Source organism: Caretta caretta, chromosome 3 (assembly GCF_965140235.1).
Source record: "Caretta caretta isolate rCarCar2 chromosome 3, rCarCar1.hap1, whole genome shotgun sequence".
NCBI lineage: Eukaryota > Metazoa > Chordata > Testudines > Cheloniidae > Caretta > Caretta caretta.
This window is the reverse complement of record NC_134208.1, coordinates 155,319,019-155,341,944: the sequence shown is the minus strand read 5'-3', so window position 1 is coordinate 155,341,944 and position 22,926 is coordinate 155,319,019. Positions and strand designations below refer to the sequence as shown.

General features: G+C 38.7%; 1 protein-coding gene across 5 annotated transcripts in view; it reads right to left on the bottom strand.

The window, feature by feature from the left end:
- Positions 1-22,926, bottom strand: part of BABAM2 (BRISC and BRCA1 A complex member 2) — a 306,338-nt gene that overhangs the window by 122,004 nt on the left and 161,408 nt on the right. For all 5 annotated transcript variants that reach the window (XM_048843434.2, XM_048843431.2, XM_048843432.2 and 2 more), the window contains exon 7: positions 9,469-9,578. In XM_048843434.2, coding sequence (XP_048699391.1) covers positions 9,469-9,578 — 110 coding nt within the window. The remainder of the gene's footprint in view (positions 1-9,468; positions 9,579-22,926) is intronic.

Sequence of the window (22,926 nt, the reverse complement as noted above, 5' to 3'; positions counted from 1 at the left end):
TACGGTAAGATATATTTTAAAACTAAACTGGACAAAACACCAGAATATGCACTATAGGAAACAATCCTGCACTGGCCTCCAGGTGATGATCTGGAAAATGTAACACATTATTTCCATCTCTGCCTTCTAGGAATCTATGATACAGCTAAGAAGTCCATTAGATGTAACCGTGTTACCAAAAACTCATGCAGAGCAGGGCTTTTGAAATGGTAGGAAGAACTTATGTTCATGGGCTCCTGACTAGATGTTGCATGTCAATTCCATTAGTACACACTCTCAAATTAATTTAAAACTTACAATGAACAGTCACTACTGGTATGAGACTCATATAAGGAAAGTGCTCTAATGCAAGGTAGTAGAATGTTTTTATTACCTAGTGCACTTTTGTTACACAATTTTTAGGGTAAAAATGTAGCATTAATTCTTACCATTACAGTTTACTGTCAAATGCAAGGATTTCTTTATGTCTCTCACTCAACACTTAATAATTTACCACTTGCCTCATTAACTTCAGTTTCAACACGTAGTCATAAATTTATATCTCTTCAGTCCCGCAATAAAATTGCCTTGCACATTAAATTTGTTAGCAACTAAGTCTTATGTCCTTCACATTCTATTTTACTATTTGTTCTGTGTCAGTTTCAGTGGTGAAGACTGAAGGAAATAGGGTAGGCATCTAGCAGCACTTAGAAACCATGGTGATGGATATTAAACAAACAAAAATAAGATAGGCATGTAAATGAATTGCCACAATAAAAATGAAGAAATTATACAGAATATAAGCACCTGAGATAATGTTATTCCATCATTACTTTAAATTAAAAACTTATGTTACAAGTAAATGAGAGTTTGCCTATACATTTATCTTCCTAAGATTATGAATTTGAGATCTAAAGTCATAGTTTATTCACCTTTGAAACATGTACATAGTTCTAATAAATCATAATAAGTATTTTACAGTGCCTTTTCTCTAAGGATCTCTCAGCACTTAACTGTATAAACAATACTTTTCACAACATCCCTGTGAGACAGGTGTTATTGTACTCCCTATACAGATTAATTAACTGAGAAAGAGAAAATTAAGCTACTTGTCCATGAGCACACACAGCGAGTCAATGGCAAAGCTGGCATCAGAATCACAGAGACCTGACTCCAGCTCTCCTTTTCTAGTCGCTTGTCTGAAATCATATGGTCTCCCTATTAGCACTGATGGGATTCACAGGTATGCATTTTGAGCAAATTAGACCTTTAGCACCTATTATCCAGTTCTCTTTCATTCATCTCAACAGCTGTCAAGGACAGGCAGCAGCTCAGAAATCTTCTGCTTTTCTTAATGGGCAGGGGAATATTAAAAAAGTTCAGCTAGTGTTGAAAACTTGCTGAATATAGAATTCCATCCTCAATCATGAAGAACTCTTCTGGCCCTGCTCCCAGACTAGTAAAAGGAACATTCCAGCCTTTCTAAAGGATAAAGCATGGACCCTGCTCCCTTAAAGCAAAACAAAACTTCTTCTACTGGCAGCTGGTTTTCTTAGCATACTCGAGTTTGTGTACTTATCAAAGAAAAGCCCTTCAGGACAACAGTATTTATGATAGGATTATTTCTGTGAATCCAGGGAACACAAGCACTAGCTAAACAACATTATTTTTACCATTATAGCCTATTATTTAAATGCTGAAAAAGGCTAACCAAGTCATTTTAATTTTCTTTTAACAAGGACTGCTCATAAGGAAAAAAAAATTAAAACTACAAAATATCTGTCACCTTGCAATGAACTTGTGGAGAACTGAAACAGCTTCCATCCACTCCTGTAGAACATAGCTCTTCAACCTCTCAGTACTTTCTTTGACTGTGCCGTGGTCTACACTATAGAATCAGGTCCCTCACTACACCAACATAATAACTCCACCCCCATGAGAAGTGTAGCACTTATGTCAATGCAGTTAGGGCGACACAGTGTCCATGTAGACACTGCGTTTACTTACATTGCCGGCTGGCCGTCAGCCCTGAGTGGAGCTGAGAGATGGAGTTGTCCCACACCACCCTGGCGCTGACAGCCTGAGCTGTCAGCTGGGTGCTGGGCTCACTGCTGGGCCCCCTGCCCCAGTGCTGACAACTCAGGCTATCAGCACTGGGGAAGTTGTCACTGGTGGTGGGGGCCGTCTGTGAGCCCCAGGCAGGGCTGACAGCTGAGGTTGTCAGCCCCAAGGCTGCCAGGCTGCAGCTGTCAGTGTCCCACAATGCCCCACTTCAGTCAGTGGATAGCGCTACTGGTGAGGACCTGCACCACCAAGAGGAGGAGCAAATGTGGACATGAACCATCGCTTTTATTACTGCGGTGGCTGTATATCGACTTAAGTCAATTTAATTTTGTAGTGTGCACAAGCCCTTAGATTCTAGTGACTTTGATAGTAGCAGGAAACATAATGATGTGACAGGTTTTCTATTATAAACCCTTTTTTCTTCGAGATTCTTAGAGCGAAAATAAGTAAATTCAGTAAATTCACCTAGTAATAGGTACTGGACTGATAGTCCTGGAGACTGTACTACAGATTCTCTCTTTATACACAGAACAGGTACAGTACAGGCAGCAGCTCTACAAGCTTCTCAGACCCCATACCACCAATAGGCTTCAAACCTGGCCTGGAAAGTCCACTTTGAGGAATGGAAAGTCTAGTCATTCTCTATAGTTGTGTCAATTTTACATTTTTGAGGAAACCTCCCACTGTCGCACTAGCACCAGTGCAGCTATGGTGGTGCTAGCAACTGTGGGCATGCCAGTGTAGACAAAGCTCATAAATTCTTACTACAATGTCATCGATACCTACTTAAAGCATGGTTAGACAACACACCTGAGCCCCGTTTACATGAGCACTCCCACTATTGCCACCACCAGCAAGCAGAACAGCACAGGTGCTACTGCAACCGTAAAAGATTTCCCCAAAATGGTAGCATAGCTCCCTACAATAGGCACAGCATATGCCAACAGAAGGAGGAGTTCTGCAGTTTGACAGAAGGAGTTCACCATTAGCTATGCCCAGAGAGGCTCCTCTTCTGTCAGCACAACTGTATCTGCACTGGAGGTTTTGCTGGAATAGCTATGTCAGCTAGGGCCATGATTTTTTCACACTTCTAGCCGACATAGCTATGCAGGCATAACTTTGTAGTGTAGACCAGGGCACAGAGATTCTCAGGGTATGTCTATACTACCCGCCGGATTGGTGGGCAGTGATTGATCCAGCGGGGGTCGATTTATCGCGTCCAGTCTAGACGTGATAAATCGACCCCCGAGCGCTCTCCCGTCGACTCCTGTACTCCAGCGCCGCGAGAGGCGCAGGCAGAGTTGACGGGGGAGCGGCAGCAGTCGACTCACCGTAGTGAAGACACTGCAGTGAGTAGGTCTAAGTACGTTGATTTCAGCTACGTTATTCACATAGCTGAAGTTGCGTAACTTAAATCGATCCCCCCCTAGACCAAGCCTCAGTCTGCTGAGACTGCTAACAGTGAGGCCAACTAACAGATTATTGTGATGATGCCCATTTACAACATACAAAATCTCTTCAAGCAGAAAATTCATTCAAGTGTCTGAACCTGGATTCAATTTGTTTAAATTTTTAAAATATTTTCTTTAAAAGTTTAAGGTAAAGCAGAGACTGCTTTTCAAAACTCAAATTTATATAAAATAAATTAAGCAAATTACTTTTAATACAGTCAGTAACTGTTGGTATTTCGAAAAACTAATACAAATGCTGAAAAGTGATTGTGTCAGGCAGGACCTTTTCTTCCAAGGATTTTTTACTGTGGTAAGCAGCACAGGAATGGGCCTGATCCTTGAGTCTGATCCTGCACCCCTTGAATGAGAGATGGCTCAGGCCCCTGGGTTGTATTCTTTACTCAGCTACTGACTTGCTGTGTGACCTTTTGGCAAGTTACCTAATCTCTTTGTACCTTACTTTCTTCTCTGTAAATGAGGACACTTTCCAGCTTCGTTAATTCTTTTGAGAGCTTATGATGATACATGTAATGTAAGTATTATTTTGATTACCATGCATACGTAAAACACACCAATGTGCATTTTAATAACTGTGCAAAGTAAAAACAGTGTATTTACATGATATTGTGTTATGCCTCAAGTTGCTGATATGCTCTGTGGGTAAATATACATTTTAGAAAGTATGGTCATGTGTAATTATAGGATAGGGCCTAACAGTGACAAAATCTCTCAGAAAATTTGGCCAACTTTCATGTTTCATAACAACAGAGCTCTGCTTTACTTGCTCCCAAAGTGGAAACGTTCGTAGCAGAATGAGCCTTTGTCATAAAGTGTGAATGTACAGCTCATTTAATATTCCTCACTAAGAGGGATACAGTTGGCAGCAGTAATAAAGTTACATTGTGATTATGTGGGAAAGGGGCTTTTTGTAACATTGTTCTGTTTCCACAAATGTTGATAATTTCCCCAAAATGCTTCCCAAAATTGCTATTACCTCTCCTTAAAACCTGCCACATACAAAATGTTTTGGTAATTTGCTTAAACAGTTTTGGTATATCCAATTATAATCTTTAGCAGCAGCAGGAGACTTCTGTAGCAGTGAACAACACAATGTAACATGTCATGGCCTCAAGTCGTTAAGATAATCCTCAGGGCTTCTTGAGGCCATTTTGTAGTTCTGAAAAAAAAATACAAAGAAGTAAATATTGTTGGTTAAATGCTTCAGTTTTCAAACAATGGAAGTTTAGCCCATATAACATCTTGATTGTGTCAGAACCTCTGTTAGGACCATTTTTGGGGAGTTCAAAGAACTGAAATGTAACTTTGCAAGGAAGCCCAGTTCAATAGACAGTATCGAAAACCTGGTCATGAAACTTCTAAATTAAAAGAAAAGATGCTGTTAGAATGAAGGAAGATTCAACAGCCTAATGAAAGGGCAGCGAAACGTGCTGAGAAGAGATCTACCTCAAGGAACAAGAGAAGATAATAAAAATTACAATGAGCATAAGTTACTTTGAAAGAGTAACTTATTGTAAATGACTAATAAATGGATCGGAAAAGTAATTATATACTATGGATTACTGGTGCCTACATATCATGGTGATGGTGTTTTATAAATGAAATAGATAATCTAGGCTATTCTAACACTTTCTGACTGAAGAACAATTAGATTGGTAGATGAGATACACAAAGTGTGCATCCAGGTTTGAATCCGATCTGAATCCAAGAAGGGCAATACACAGGAAAAGCGTGACTGGGACTTGAGATAAAGGAGATGTGTTAAGAAGAGGCTCATATAAGAAACTTTGCTCTCCCAGCAGAAGACAGCTAAATCCAATCCAATCCAATCAGGGACCGGTGGGTAGGGCCAGGCTGCAGGCATGCAGTCTGTCTTTCAAGCAAACGCTCTTAGGCTATATCTACACGAGAGACCTTACAGCGGCACAACTGTACCGCTGCGGCTGCACCACGATAAGGTCTCCTATGTAGCCGCTCTATGCTGACGTGAGAGAACTCTCCCATAGGCATAATTAAACCATTCCCAACAAGTGGTGGTAGCTATGTCAGAGGGTGAGCGTCTCCTGACCGACAAAAGTGGTAGTGTAGACATAGCATTAGCCAAGCAAGGGGAAGCTGAAGGTTAGGGGAGAGTTGTGCATTTAGACTTTTTAAAATCTTGCCATTTTAACCCAATGTCCCTGAATATTGTATTCTTGTCAAATAGTAACTAATCTATTGTTCTGAAATGGCTGTCCTGTGTCACTGCAAACATTTGCTGGCTACATAGCTCCCAAGGACGTAACTAGGGTCCAAACTCATCTGGACCTCCTAAAGGAGCCACAGTGAGAAACAGAGGCGTTGAAGCCAGGGCATCTTTCTTGAGCAAAGTGTAGGCTCACAATTTTTGTGGCAGCTGAGAGAATTAGAGGTACGTAATAAATATAATTTATCACATGGATAACATGAACATATGTGGGATGGCTAGCTGGAGACACTTTCTGACAGAAATAACAGAGCTCTGAAACATTTTCACAGTGTAGACCACATCTTATTTTGCAATGTGTGTGAGAGAACTGGACAGCGAGCCTATGGCAATTCTGTGACCAATATATTCCTTGCTAATGTGAAAACAGTAGCGGATAGGACAAAATCACCTGCAAATCTTTATGGGTCTGTTAAGCTCAATGCTCTTCTGCATCTTCTCATAGAGAAAGCACTGTGGCAGTGGAGCATGCAAGGGGTGTGCCTGTCTTCCCTGGTTCAAGATCCATAGGAAAAGACAAAGGTGTTGTCTACACTAAAGGGAAAAATTGATCTAAGCTACGCAATTTGAGTTACATAAATATCGTAACTCAAATCGACGTAGCTTAGATCTACTTACCATGGGATCCGCACTAAGTGATGTCGATGGGAGACGCTCTCCCATCGACTCCCCGTACTCTTCTCGATCAGATGGAGTACAGGAGTCGACGGGAGAGCGATCGGCGGTCAATTTAGCGGGTCTTCACTAGACCTACTAAATTGACCGCCGATGCATCGATCGCCACAGCATCGATCCTCCAGTAAGTGTAGACAAGCCCAGAGAGGACATCAAAGATTTCTGCCCCCGTGAAGACAGTTCTTCCACTTTCACACTTTTCCATATAGTACCATCCTCTGAGCTTTGGCACTGATGTGCTGCCATTGGTTAATCATCTATCAACTAAGTACTTCTGCTATCTTCAGGCTGTTGAAGGGGCTGAGGAGTTACCTCTGCTCAGAGCAGTAAAACTTACCAAGGGCTTGTTGTCTATACCTGAAAGTTACCTGGGATTATGGCACAGTGTGATTTTAAAGTGCAACATCTGTTCCTGAATAACTCCACTCCTGAACAAGAGTGTCCACACATGGAGTTAATCAGGAACAATTACTCTGAATGGGAAACATGCTGAATTGAGAGGCTGTTCCCCCAAATCTTCTCCCTTTCCATCAACATGCCCTCTGTCTCCATGAAGTGGAACTAGGTTGACCAGATGTCCTGTTTTGGCTGGGACAGTCCCTTTTTTAAGCCCTGTCCTGGCCTCCCGACTTCTTTGGCAAATGCCCACTTTTGTCCAAAAAGTGGGCTGCAGAGGAACATGCCTGGGGGGGAGGGGAAGAGTAGCGACATCAGCCTCAACCCCGTAGGGTGGGGGAGGCCTTGGGCCAGCCCCACATGGTGTCCCGTTTCCCCTTTGGTAAATATGATCATCTAGAACTCCTGCATAGTTCCTAGAAAAGAATAATAAGAGCTAGGCAGTGGGTGGGGGTGGGGGGGGGGATAAAATATTAATGTACCTTCAACCTGCAGATTTTCTGCATTATTACTTCCCTGCACACTGCAGAGAGGAAATTTGTGGTAGACCAATGTATCATCAGTTATATTTGAGATACGAACAGTGAAATGACCAAGTAAAGTAACTGACCTTATCTGCATTATTCTGGCCGAAACAGTACCAGCAATACTATTATTACTACTACTGATTTGAAGCTCCCATCTAAGGGCAACAAACAACTTAAAATGAATGTATTAGTTAAGCCTCACAACACACTTGCGGAGCACTGTAACTAAGTACAGCAGTTTATAGAAAAGTAAATAGGCCCAGAGAAATGATGTAACTTGCCCAAATTCATTAAACTAAATGCTTTTAATGATACAATCAGGTTAATTCAGCATTTATTAAAAAAAGACTTTTATATATAAAAAGTTCATAGAATCAATTACTTAAAATAATCTAACAGCATGTAACTTGTTATGCTAATCATGTTGTACCTGAGCTAACCTTTTCACTATCACAAAGCTCAACAGAGAATATGACTTGCATTTAAAATGAGCCGCTAACGAAATCAACACAGCCATAAATAATGTTAAATGAAGGAGAGAACAAAAACCTTTTCTAAAATAAGGTTAGATGCTAAAAGGACTTGAAAACTCAAAAGAAGCAATACATACATTTTCTATAGATTTTTCTTTCCAGATACCTTATAAATCTTATGATTTTATCTCAGAACTAATCTTGGATTTTTTTAACCCATCTACCTGGTCATCCATTTTATCCATGTCAATGCCTTTTTGGTTTAAATATCAGAATGTCATGCCCTTTCTCAAACTCTGTGTATTCTTAGTAAGCTATTCTAAAACTATGGTAGTCAGTACTTTTCCATCTCTTCTACTCCACCCAAGGTGTTTTCAGCAGTTGAAAGAAATGCCATTTCAGTACTGACCAGAAAAACAAAAGCACTGAATCAATGTTAGCTTAACTTGACCTCTGTGTAACTGCAAAGTCTAATGTAGTTACTTCTGTGTAGTAATGTAGATAAACCAAGTAAAATGCTTAACAAGGCAAAACAAAAGAAAGTGAAAAACAAGCTCTCCTTTTAAAGTATATTTATTAATATCAAATACTTCCCCCACTACCATTGGTTCCTTATCCTGCACTCTAGAGTTATAGTTAGGCAACCAGACCTCCTCCCCCATACTAAGAAGTCTTTTCAATATTCCTCTGTAAGGGCATTATGAATCTTCGAAGTTTTCTTCAAGGTAACAAACTAGGAAGCTTTTCTTTTGGGAAACTTTCGTTTGTCAGGTGCTGTGCAAAATAAGGACTTGCACTACAAGATCTTCCAACTTATCTCTAAGTGAAAGTCACTTGTAAGCCTGAAGTGCTTTTGATGAAACTTTCAAGCAGATATTTCAAGACTGAAGCACTGAAGGGGAGGGGGAACATTGTTAATTCCAAAAATGGAAGAAGCAAAATCTAATTTAGGAAGCAGATAGATTTTTCCTTCCGACCCTTCCATTTTAGGAGTAAAAATTTGTTTATTAGCAAGTCTGTGTGCCAACTGTGTTGTCCAACAACCTTAAAATGAAATACTCTGACACACCCTCGGAAAAACATCTTACTGAGACTGCAAATTCCTGACCACAGTTTAACAAATATAGCCTTACGGCTCTTGTTACAAACATTGATTGGAAACTGTTTAACTGTATCACTTCCTATTGTACAAACTGTCTCTCTTCAGGGAATATGTATCGATCACACACAGGTACAGTGCACACCTACACATACAGAGATATATAAACACAATCTTAAAAAACAAACTCTCCCTCTTTTCTGGAGGAAATCTGCCTGCTAAGCTGAACCGGATGCCACTTCCAGTAGGGAGTCATTCCAGGAAAATGTAGGCTGATTCTCAGGGATCAGTGGGCCCCGCAACAGTCTAACCAATGGTGGCTCAGCTCTGTAAGTGGTAGGCACATAAAAATGGGACTGGCAAGACTAACTGAATTGCTCCCTTCCAGTCAAAGCCAATTACAGTAATCACCGTCATGGCTTTTGTCAATTAAAAGCCAAAGTGGTTTTATGGCCTACCAAAGACTTCCTACATAAACAATCAGAGTAAAAATTAAAAGTTCTGAGAAGAACTGGAATACTACAACAATTATTCTACTTACTGTTCAATACGTGGGGACAGATACAGCTTGGGGAAAACCTGAGCAGCTTCTGTATCCTCAAAACTGACTGAAAGAAGAGCAACATCCTCTCCTGGATCTTCACTGACATCCTAAAAACAAGGAAAAAGCAGACAACATCAAACTTAAAGTCATCAGAACCTTACTAGTAAGGGGTGAAAGAGGGTTAAATACCCAGTGTGGGTAAAAGGAACATCATAAAGGTTGAAGGGACTCAAATTTCACAATTTAAAAAAATCTGTTTGTAAATTTCACTTAATTTTTTAAAAATATTTTGACAACAAATTCCACAGCGCTCGTTTTTCTTCAATGGATCAAAAGACAATCAATGATACTAGCCCAGCATTCACAAGCAACCCCTTACAGTAACACACCACCTTTTCAGTGTGTTGGAGCATAAACATTTCAGTAAAAAACAGATTTCATTTCTAAGATTCCAGGGACTGTTATAAACAACTGATGAAAATACCAAAAAAATCTTCATATAATATTGTTGGGTCATTGAGTAATACACCCAGATGTTACATTTATAAACGTTCATTGAAGTATATAGACCTGATTCTCTGCTGTGTTCAGCTTCTGTTTGAGCTGAGGGTGGCAGGGATTCGGGGGGTGACATTAAGGTGTAGGTTATGGCTCCCTGATTCTCTGCCTCAGCCCTGGCCTCAGTGCAAATTAGAGTGTGCATTAATTTAAGGCTGCCCTTTCATAACCAATCTCTGAAGTGTCCCTCTCTCGTTTAGGCCCTATCTGCACATAACTTCCAACTGTGATTTTGTAACCAGTAAGTGGTAGTGACCTTAAATAGCCTCACAGACATACACACAAAGTAGCATCAACAATACACACAGCAGTATGCTCTGGGATGCTCCATCACACCATAGTTGTGAGAAAGAAGGAACATCTATTAAACCTAATAAACAATGCTAATAACCCCATTAAACAATGCCAGGTGATTCCGCCCAACCTACCAAAACCACAGTGTGTTGACTGGTTACAGGAAGATAATCATGTGCCAGCCCAGGCTTCTGGCAGGAGTGAAACACTACTGGCTGTCATGGATTCTAGCAGCATATTAACCATGTGGTATGCGCAGACCCAAACTATACCAGTGACTTGTTCCAAACACAGTTAAAAACTGTAGTGTGGCAGGGCCTTAGAACAGGCTGGCCATATTACATAAAACAATAAGAAAGACCTGACAGTGTTTTTTCAGATATTTCTCCACTCTGTGGCATAGTTCTGATCTACAATACAACAATAGTGATCACAGTCCACAAAATGTCCCCTGAGTATTCCATATGTTTTCATGGTTAGGGAAAATTTGAGACAATTAACATCTTTCACTCCTGAAGTCTAAGTGCAATATTAACTGTGTTGTCCCTATTAACTTGCTAAGTCACACTAATCAGACAAACAGAAGTGTTAAAACCGATTAAGCAGTAGACCAAAAGGATCTTGTTTTAATTGACAAGGATTTGTCATATGATGAAAGGTATAGAGTACGTTTACCATTTTTATATCCAGGGTATCTCCAAGACCACAAATTCTTTTATGCTGGAAACCCTTTTCAAACACCGTGCTCACATTAGCACTGAACACATGCTTTTTATTGGCTGCACAACAGCAAGGAAAAATTGAACAGTTAAAATCCCACATGAGTATTGTTAATGCTCAAATAGATCAAAAGTTCAACTCTCCACACATACACTCAATACAATGTGACAGTACATGTACAGTTTCTAGAATATACCATCTAGCTCTACTTTCTTTCCTTCAAGATCTCAGTGATCAAAAGGACTCCAAAAAGACAGAGATATAAAATAACATATATCAGGGAAACTAAACGAAAATTACCAAGAATTATTATGACCACTAATAACAGCATTTAATAGAGACTTTCTTGGTGGGAGAAATTTTAAAATATATACTCTTACATGAACACAGTGCCTTTGATATTTTAAGATGCAGCAAGCTGAAGACTGCAATACAGGTGGTAAACCCAGACGCCTAATTTTTCTCCCTCTACAGAAGATAATAAACAATAGTAACAAGTTAATGGTGCAAGTACTCCTGCCAACATGGCATTGCATTGAATATGAATATAGCTACAGTTCAGTGCAAGTTTGTGGAAAGAAACTGACATTTGTCCACTACATTTCAGATTGTCATTTTTCAAATATACGGTATAAAAAAGGTCAATCAGTTACAGACACAATTTGCTTAATTCTCCAAAAAAGGTTTAAAAAGTACCATAATACAGTAACTGTTGCAGAGCTATTATGAAGCTGGCTAACCTGTGGCTCACCCTGGCCAACATAGGATGGCCACAGAGCTATCACAATACAAAGCTGCAAAAAGGTCATTTTTGTACAGATTGGCTGGACCTAGGTGCACATTTACTTTATGTCAGACTGTCAAACATTATTATAATTAAGTCCTTTTGTACATAACAACACACTGTTTATTTCTTTCGTACTGTACTTTGTTACTTTTATTTATGCAACAATCCGCTTGGTGGAACTGCATTCAACCTTAATATGTCGGTTACAACTGCTGTTTATAAAACTAAATTGAAAACACATGTTGTACAGATAAACGATGGGGAGAAAATCTGCCTTTTAAATTAATGGACCTTTTTGAAGTGTCTGTGCCAGTCAAGATTTAACCCCTCAGAGCTACATCTTTCAGTCATCTCTACAGACCTGTTAATGATTAGATGACTTGATATTCAGTGTTTGTGTTGGGAAACAATTATCTTTTCACAGGACAAAGGCAGCTCCTTCGCAGGGAACCCAAGAGTCAGAAGGCCAAGGATGTTTTTATGTTTCGTACCAAGCTATAACCATACGTTACTTCCCCGTCTGCCTACATTTTGTGCATGTGTTTTAGTCTCAAAGAACAGGCCAAATAGAACAAATACAACAGACCAAGGAAAATAACAAAGCAAAAGCACCTTTTTCTTATTATTTTTCATTTAGTTTCAGAAAGAATGATATTTCTAGAGAATATACTTTTCTGTTACTGTATCTTCCTTAGTGTCATGAGCAAATTTTGTTTCTTCAGTATTTTTCCCATTTCCAGAATACAAAAAGAAAAAGGTACTCAAACTTAAATGGCAACAAATTCTGAATATTTAAAACCAAACAATCTTTTGCACAACATATAATTAACCATGGAACTTGCTGCCACGGGATGTTGTTAAAGCAAGTAGCTCATACATTTCAGAACAGAATTAGACACTTGTATGAATTAAGAATGGAATTTTTATAATGAACAATAGCATCTGTAGTTACACTAGTTAGGCTAAAAATAATACTACTTAGCATTTATAGAACGTCTTTCATCAGAAACTTTATAATTTATATAATTTATATTTTTATTATTATTTATATTTTTATTATTTATTATTATTTATATTCTGTTTCCCAACTGTAAAATGGAGATAATAATCCTTCTCTACATCACAAAAGCATTGTGTGATGTAATGACTGAATGTTTGCAAAACATTTTGAAATTCTTGGATAAAGCACGTGGTACTAAGTAAAAATATCAGGGTCTCAGTAATACACAGTATCTTAAAAGAGACATTTTAAGAAACTTGAAATCTAGCCCACGTAAAAAAAATATACAGATTTAAAACTAGTTCCAGGATGTCCCTCTAACAGTTTAGGTGGCTTTTTTACAATTACACATTCCTACTTTAAAAATGCTTTCTCTCCCCTGTTTCACTCACTCACACAACAGAGAAAATGGACTGCACAGGAAGTCAGTGAAAATGACCATAACAGTGCTGTCAAATGCACAAAGTAAAGAAACTAAAAAAAAAAGGATGGATTTTCCTCTTGTCTCTTTCAATTAGTCACCTCCAGTGACTACTTATGACAACAGCAGGTAAAACATTTCAGATATAAATGCAATTTTTAAGTTTTTGACAAACTGGAAGAAAAGTCACAACTCTCAGCTGTCATTTACACTTGTACTCCCATGTCAGAACTTTAGTAAATAAGAATCAGGATGATAATCTAAATCCTGAAAACTACTAAAAGTCTCCAGGTTTTATGAAAATACAAAACCAACAGAAAAGTTATGAAAAGTGTGGTTCTGAGACATTCAAAGAAATAAATGGTCTTTCCTTGGAAGCTTAAACAAGGGACACCAAGTAACATGGGAACCAAAAGAAACATATCATTGAGTTGTATTTCAATTTATATTAATTAGCACTATCTAAATGATCATGTGCTGGCTTTCATTCACAGCTAATGAAGCTGTCATTCACAAATACCCTTCAGTTTTACATTTTACTGGAACAGCTGCACCTCTTTCACAATAATTTATCCTTTTGTAAATGAATATGGATTGTGGTTAACTGTTAATACCAAAACCACATTTTATATTTTTAATTTAAAGGCATTGTTTTCCTGCGTCCTACCTATTGTAACTGAAAACTGGGAATTTACGGGAACTGAGGATTTATGATGAGTCAGATGGTAGATAGCTAGTCCAACCAAAACATCTGCTCTTCACAGTCACAACTGTTATAATCCATTTCCTCTTGGGCCTGGAGCATAACCAAGTTGTAGATTAGGGCTCTTTTTCCTTAAAAATGCAGATTCTGGAAAATCAGGCATAACTCAGAAAAGGTAATCTAGAAGCTTTTTGTCTTGCTACCTTAGTTTGTAGTACACTTTCAAGAAGAGACATTTCTATAATTTGATTTCCAAAATATTCAATCTGTTTTCTTCAAAGCAGTTGTTTCTTTATAGCACTTACACTTCAACTATGTCAAGAGGCTACTTAATCAACCGCCTCCTTTTTGGTGTAACCGATCATTGTTATTATTAATATTTCTACTGCAATAGTGCCCACAGGTCCTATTCAGGATGGGAGCTCCGCTGTGCGAGGTGGTATAGAAACATACATTAAGACACATCTCGGACCCTGCTCTGAACAGCTTACAGTCAAAAAACAAGCATCATGGTGAAGATGTGGGAGAGGGACATATTCGAACAGACACAATTTTAATATATTTATATGCACATCATATTTTTGCTTCTTTTTTAACACACTTAAAGAACTAACTAAGAACAATGCCATGAAACTGAAAAAAGTAAATGGGCTGTTACCAGGAAATACTTCTTAACTGGGTGTTCTATCATATTGTGGAATAAGCTCTCCAAAACGAAACAGTGAAAGCCCCTGTAACTTAAAAATGTTAACACTATACTTGACAAAGTACTGGCAAATATACTGTAGGGAACAAACCTGTGCTGGCCAGAGACTGGAGTTCTTTTCCATTTTTAATCTCTATGATTCTGTGAAAGGGGAGTAAAATTAAAGCAAATTAACAAACTGTTAGTCTGTGTCAGCAGGGTTCACATGAACAGTAAGATTGCAGCAGGCTAGTGAGAGTTAGATTCTCACACCAGCTTGCTGTAAACTAAACGTTCATGTAGACAAGCCCTATGTTTAGTAGTTTAAGAAAAAACAAAACAAAACAAAACACATAGTAGGGAAAAGTAATAAGAAATCAGGAGAAGCAAATGCTCACTCTCAGTCTCCCCTGCTTCACTCTGGGGAGAAGACTTAATTATTCCAGAAAGTGCTTTCTTGTGCCTTCCAGGAAATCCATCAGGATTGATCAAGGAGTGCCCATTCTTTAAATAGCATAATTTATGAAAAGAGAGGCAGACACCTTGCTTGCACTACACTTAGTACTGAAATGTTACAAAAAACAGCTCATATATCAAGCTAATACATTATGAAATCTTTACCAAAATACTAATCAGGATAAAGTTCTGAAACTACAAAAAATGCCTACACACTGCTTTAGGCAGCAAACACTTTGGATAGCTGGCAGCTGTTTCTGATCTTCATCAAAAGTTATACAGATCTGAATTGTAGTGTCTGAAGAATATTTGCACAACTTGAATAGTTCATCTGTTATAGAATATACTCAGTCTTCTTCATTAAAATGAATATAAACCTAACTTTAATAAACTTGCAAACTGAATATTTGGTGAGCGTGAGATAATCATTAGCAGCACTAAGGAGGATCCCTCTAGGCGTCCATAATCAGCTATAAAGACACATAGGACATTACTCACGCATAAGCAAGGCACCAGTTATATGAGTTTTCTGAGAATTTTACATATAAATATACGGTGCCTGCCTACCATGAGCAACATTATGGGTCTGGTGTCTATCCAAGCAGTTTTCTTTTAGTGCATACATGGTAACTCACCACTACATTCCCTGTACAAGAGGGAAATGTCATCCAGTTAGACAAACAACTCTGTTTGGAAGAGCATAGAAAAACCAGCACATTGAAGAATAAATACATAAGATAATATTCTTGTCTATGGGAATACACATTAGACACCACAACTTCCGAGATGGTTTTGTCCACTTATGTGGCATTTACTTTGCACCTATGTCATAAAGAACACAAGAAACCTCAAAATATGGAGCAGTTTCTTTTAAAGAGTTAATTGAACACTGTGGGAAGCAAGAGCAGGATTATGGACTTGATAGACCAAAGCCTGTATGAGAAAAATGCTGGGATAGTCTCTCTAATGGATAAATATGGATGACTTTTAAGAACAGATAAAAAGTTTAGCTGGTTTTGCACTAAAATGTGTATAATCTGTAAATGCAACAGCGTAACGGTTACAAAGGAGATTCATTATATTCTACTCTAAAACTGGAATTTTTAGGTCCTCACAAAGCCCTCTACCTATTGGATGTGCTTTAATGACACTGGGCCAAGGTGATTTGTTTGTTTTTAATACTAAGGACCTGATTCTGAAAGATGCTCAGCATCATCAACTTCAATTGAGTCAATGAGAGGCAAGCGCCTCAGCATATTGCAGAAAATGCTGAGCATCTCATATCATCAGGCTCCACATTAAGACTTCAACATAACATTTACACAATGGAGAATATTTGTAGAGTGGATTACTATTTACAATCATCAAGAATTCACAATAAGGAGGAAATGTGACCAATTAGCGCACAATAGAAGTAAAGACTGCTGGGTTCTGTTCCTGGTTTTCCCATTGATTTTCGGTATGACTCCCAAGAAAGTATTTTAATTTCTCTGTGCCTCAGTTTGCCCCACTGTAAAACAGGGATATCTATCTTTCTCAAAGGGATATTAAAAGGCTTTACTAATCAGTGTCTGCAAGCTGATTATATAAGTGGAAAGCTTTATGAAAACATTACCAAGTTGTTCTATTTCTACCTCTTTTTCAGGTGTTTTATCATCAGATCCAAAACAGCAGAGCACTATATAGTATCTCTATATGAAGAATGTCTTTTGCTTTCCTAGTTGGGAAAACACAAAGTTCTATGGTTTGGGAACAGATGCCAACAGCATCACATCTCTCATAAGGCTTCAAACAAGACAAACACAGGTCTCTCAGCCATCACTGGCAAATAATGGGGAAGATGAAAGACCTGGAGACTCCAAAGTTTAATAATTTTTCTGAAAATATTCTTCCTCCAGCATGTCTGCACTTATAACTATGAATCATTCCATTCACTCTCACCAAGCCACATTGCTTTGTGTGCCTACCTAAAATCCATTTTCTCTCTTGAAAACAGGAACACTAATACATTTTTCAAAAAAAATCAAGATTTAAGCAATTTTTTTTTAAGCATGACAGTTTGATGACAGGTTAAATCACAAGACCTATTGGTTTGGGATAGTCAAGATGACTTGAACAAGTTACACTGATTTCTTGATACTGAAGGACAAAAGGTAAGTAAGTATTTGTATGTGCTGATACATAAATGTGTAAAATAACTCTTATTTTATTTCTGTTAATGTTATGCCAATTATTGCATTGTAATCCAAACACTGAGCTACAAAATAACACTAACGATATCCATAATGGGCAGCACAGGAACTGTTGCCTTTCTGTACAATGCATCATGTAACCCTATAAATTGTGAACCATGTTAGTGGAAGTCAGGCAAACTCCCGCAGCTAATGCTGCCCCCTCCATCTCCACCTTTCTGTGTATCAACAATCAGCACCACACACTTCTCCAGCTCAGTGTACAGCTAATCTGCTTTCATCATGATCTTGGTTTGAGACTGGGAAAGTAATGAAATTTGTAGAGATGTAAAGGATTTACATTTAATGAAAATTAAAAACATAAACATTCTTGGGAGCCTGAATGCGTCACTTTAGTAATTGATGATGGCCAAATTCTGCCACCTTTACTCACATTGAAATCAATAGTGCTACCAGCAGCGTAAGGAACTACTCCGTGTGAACAACAGCATCAGAATCTGGAGTTGAGAGCACAAGACTGAAAACTTTAATGCTGCTTCATAAGCACATATCTAGGTCAAATGGCCTTTAAAATATTGCTCCATAGTAGTGAAATATGATTCTTTGAGTTAATTGCTTCTTGGTTTAAATATAAGGGTAAGCATCTTGTGTACCCTGAAAAGCATACATGTTTGCAGATGCAATGGGACTCATGATTGAAGATCTGTAAAACTGGATATTCAGACTGATGCTGCCAGTGTCCTCAATCAGAGATCAAATGGGAGAGGGAGGGAGTGGAATTCTGTCCACTTGTATCAGCCCAATTCATGCCCTGTCCTAAGTATATTAATGAAACACTTGTTGAGACAGGGCACACATTTAATTTGTTCTCATGTACTTATGTTCATATATGAATAAAAACAAATTTTTCTCTCACCTTTTTACAGCTTTTGGGGTAAATTTTTAATAAAACAAACATAAATTGATTGATAAAATAATAACAAAGAGGATTCCACGTATATTTCCCTGATAAGAGTGTTGCCTAGTACCCCTCCTGAAATGGTTCTGCTATACAATTATTAAACATTAGAGACAGCAAAGCAAAAACTAAAATGGGGTGAAGCCCAGGTTTCTGTGCTTATTTCTACATGTATGCTGTGAAGGAGGTTCGGCACAGGAAAACATTTTTAAATCAGGCTAACTTTTAAACCATTCTTATTCCTCTCTGTAAACTTCTTTTATTACTTCCTGGTTCAGTGAAGATTATTCTGTGAAATCGTAAGTATCATAGATTACATGGGTCACACCAAGAACTCTAGTGTGGAGTTATAGTCTCAGATACCTTCAGTGAACCAGGAAGTACCAAGTTCTCACAGATGGAAAAAATGAATAATAAAAATGTCAGATAAAAACAAGCAAACAAATGTAGTTGTGTTCAAGGCTCTCTCCTCCAGCCTGATTAGTTATTGTTATCTTGATTTCAGTATCTAAAATATGTTAAAGGATATTGTTAAAATGGAAATATTATCTGGTAATATATTTACCAACCGAAGTAGTTGCTTTTCTTAAAGTACTCATAAAAGCTCTTTTTTTAAAATAATGTAAAATATACTTTCATAGGAAAAGTCCATAACACAGCTGATTATGTATTATATGCTGTATTTGAAGCAGATTAATATGTACCTACATATTTTTATAACTGTTTTAAAGAAGGGCTCTATTATTATTATTCTTTTGTCCTTCTATTATGGCAGTGCCCAAAGACATAAACAAGTTTGAGGCCCCGTTGTTCTAGACACTGTACAAACACAAAAAGCAGACACTATCTCCACCCCAAATAATTTATAATCTAAGAAAATAATGTGTTTTATATTTATATTTTGAGATTATTGATGACAAAATAGTACTTATTTTAGGTCAAAGGTAAGGATATTGGTACAGAGTCTCTGGACTCTCTGGTTAAGCACAGTCCTAGGGTAGCGGAGGCAAAGGTGGCACTGCAATATCTTTGTGGCATTAGGATCCTGGGGCTGGCCAGAAACCAGATGGTTTTCTGGAGTAAATTAGAGCAACCTGAAGTTTGCTTAAAATTACATCAAGTTGCCCTCCCATCCCTCCGCCCATCCATTCTAGCAGCCAAAGCACATCATATAAGCATGTGTACATATGTATATTCTTATCTTACTGAACCCATCCTGCTCTGTTTTAACAGATCCTAAGTAATTTTCATATCTGGATAGAGTCAGAAGACGTGCCTGCTCCAGTTCCACACTCACAATGACAAACACTGCATTGTGCACATAATTGCTAGAAAATACCTACATATTAAAGCATTTGGGTATTGAGACAGAGGCAAGGAAACTACTGCAGACGGACACTCCTTTTCACAATATTCTGCGAGCTATTCCTTGGTTTCTGAGATACGTGCTTGCTCTGTTCTGCCACTTGCCCATCTCAGAGTACATTTACCCTTTGTACACACATCAGCCCAGGGTGTGGAGGAATTATGTGCACAACGCCCAGTAAAGATAGGCTGAAAATGTACTCCAATCAACTATAATGTCAAAATTAACTTCCTGACTCTGAGGACTTGTCTACATGGGGACATTTATTGGCATAATTATACCGGCATAACTCCCTATGTGGACACACTTACGCTGAAATATGAGTGTCCACATAGGGCACTATACTGGTATAATTAAAAGATATAATTAGACCAATATAATTATGCCAGTAACTATCCCTGGGTAGACAAGCTCTGAGATTTGGTAGCATGCAGAACTATTTCCAAAAAGCTATGAGTGAGTTCAAGCTAACAAATCCCATAACTATGATTTACATCATTATTCAGTGATGATTTTGACAAAGAAACAAACAGAACTCTGACTAGATGGTTTGTAGAAGAGAAATAAATCAGTGCATGACAAATGGAAAAGGATTAAACTGTAAGAAATAATATTTTTTTTGTTTCTCAAGACAGTAAAGAAAAGACATTTTAAAATGTCCAATAGAAATTCTACAGGTTTTATTTTTCACATTAATACCTGGTGTTTAACTATAATGTTATATCTTTTGGGATATAAAACAAGATTTAATTGTGTTAAATGTTACAGTGTGGTAGTCAAAGGGTACTAATCTGACACCTTCTCCCTGTCCCAAGCATTGGCTTTCTACTCTACTAAAAGTCTGTGGAGGAAGTCACACCACCAGCATAGTGCATGTTGTGTCTTCATATGGAGCAGAAGTGATGGTCAGTGTATGCCACCCAGTAAGGTGAATTTTAGGGTAACATTCTGAATTCACCACCTTACACTGGCTATTGGAGGCATATCCCACCGTAGAAGGAATTTAGTAAAATTCCTTTGCAGTGGCCATTACCTTGAATTTTCATTTTTTAAGCAATGCAAGACAGAGGGCAGTGGAGCAGGAAGAGGCCTGGAATTTGTTTTTTAAACAAACATATGTTAGCAAAAAACTAAATTATATTGTAACAGATTATGATCCCATCTGGCGACACAGTGATGCCACAAAATCATGTCATAACCAGAAACCCAAGACGGAAATTGTCTCTTCTGATATTGGGGTGAAGACATCATTCTTCAGTGCTGATTGTTGATTCAAGAGGGGCACTATTTGTTTTTTAAATTCCTTGCCAATAATTGTACTCAGCTCTGGAAGAGTGGGAAATTCCTGGAGACCCAGTATGGTTGCAATTTTCAAACCCTGAAAGAACAAAAGCTATGAAACTGCTATGGACTAAGCTGCACCAAATGAAGCTGTTGAAACAGTTTGTTTTTTCCCTTCTTACACAAAAATAAAAACAGTTACTTACCCTTCAGTAACTGCAATTCTTCAAGGTGGTGTAGTCAGTGGGGATCCCATTGTAGGTGCACAAGCACTTCATGCATGCAAAATTGGAATATTTTGAATAGCTGTGCCTGTTGGGGCCATGCATGTACCCTGTTGTGCCTCTTTATGGACCAATGTGAGGGCATAAAGGGAGGAGCAGCCACAACTCTCCCTTAGTTCCCTTGCATTTCAAAGCCCACGTTACCTGAGGACTCCAAAAGCGGGGATGGAGGGTGGGTCCTAGATCCACACTGACAACTTGAAGAACCATAGTGACTGTAGAGTAAGTAACCATGTCCCTACTGGTCCCTCAAGAAGGAGGGTGAAGGTATAACAAGATAATGAAGATTAGGAAAAAGGACCAGCAAGTTGAGAACCTGTCTCAGATCTGGCTTTCTCCCAAGCAGAACAGACATTGACTATATATCTACCTGAGAGAGGATGAAGCAGTAATAGGATGGATGGATGGATAAAATTTGAACCATAAGCAGCTTAGAATCCGCAATGAGTTCACCTTGCTGTGCATGGAGTTGTATGGGAAGGTTGCCAGAGAGAAGTAGAAGAAAGAAGAAATTTTGTGTGTGTGGGCGGGAAGATATTCAATTGGAAGAAGGGGAGAAGATGAAGTTCTTCAGAAATTGTTTATGAAATATAAGTTTTGAAGCTCTCAAGTGTAGCTGGTCAGAAACCTGCTGGGTTATGTCTCGCTGACACAGGTGATAAGAGGGAACTGAGGAAAGGTTGTAGCCACTCAGCACTTTATTCACTTGCATGGGAGCAGAAAGACACACAGGGCCCATGAGCAACCTGGTGGACACTGCTATTCAAAAGACTCCAGTTTTGCGCACGTGAGGTGCATGATCACCTACAGTGGGATCCACACAAAAAAAAAAAGAGAGAAAGAAAGTAGTTGTTTGAACAACTTAGGTAATTAAAATGCAGATTTGAAAAGCACCTTATTAGTAATCTACAGAAAGCCATAATAGCTTCCAAAAAAACTCAAGGGCAAAGAAAGAAAGAAAGGTCCAACCAAGGGACCTGTTAAAAATTAAAATAATAAATTTAAAAAAGCCTAACTCATTGCTGTTAATTAGTGTGACCATTAACGTGTTGTCAGTCTAATAGCATAAAGCCTAACGCAGTGTTTTCCAAACTTGGGACTCCGCTTGTTCAGGGAAAGCCCCTAGCAGGCCAGGCCAGTTTGTTTACCTGCTGTGTCCGCAGGTTCGCCGACCACGATTCCCACTGGCCGTGGTTCGCTGCTCCAGGCCAATGGGGGCTGCGGGAAGCAGCGACCGGTATGTCCCTCAGCCCACGCCGCTTCCTGCAGCCCCTGTTGGTCTGGAGTGGTGAACTGCGGCCAGTGGGAGACGCGATCAGCCGAACCTTTGCATGCGGCAGGTAAACAAACTGGCCCGGCCCACCAGGGGCTTTCCCTGAACAAAGTGGCATCCCTAGTTTGGGAAACACAGGCCTAACCTGATAGAAATTTAGTTGAAGAACAGCTCCATGTCTATTGGTACCATAATAGCTGTGAACGGACTCCTCTGTTTCTTCTTTTTCTCATCCTTTATCCACATGCACTTTCCAGACTTCTTAAATATCTGCCATAACTGATTTTATCCAACTTGACTCTTAACACATCTTTTCTGCTCGCTTTGTCACGAGCAACTTGTCTCCCCTGCATGCCCATTTTAAAATCACTTCCCATGCCTTGGGGTCTCATGTACAAAGGATTTCCACTTTTGATTTCATAGGCTTTTAGCTGGAGATAAAATACACATACACAATGTCTGAAGCCAAAAAATAAT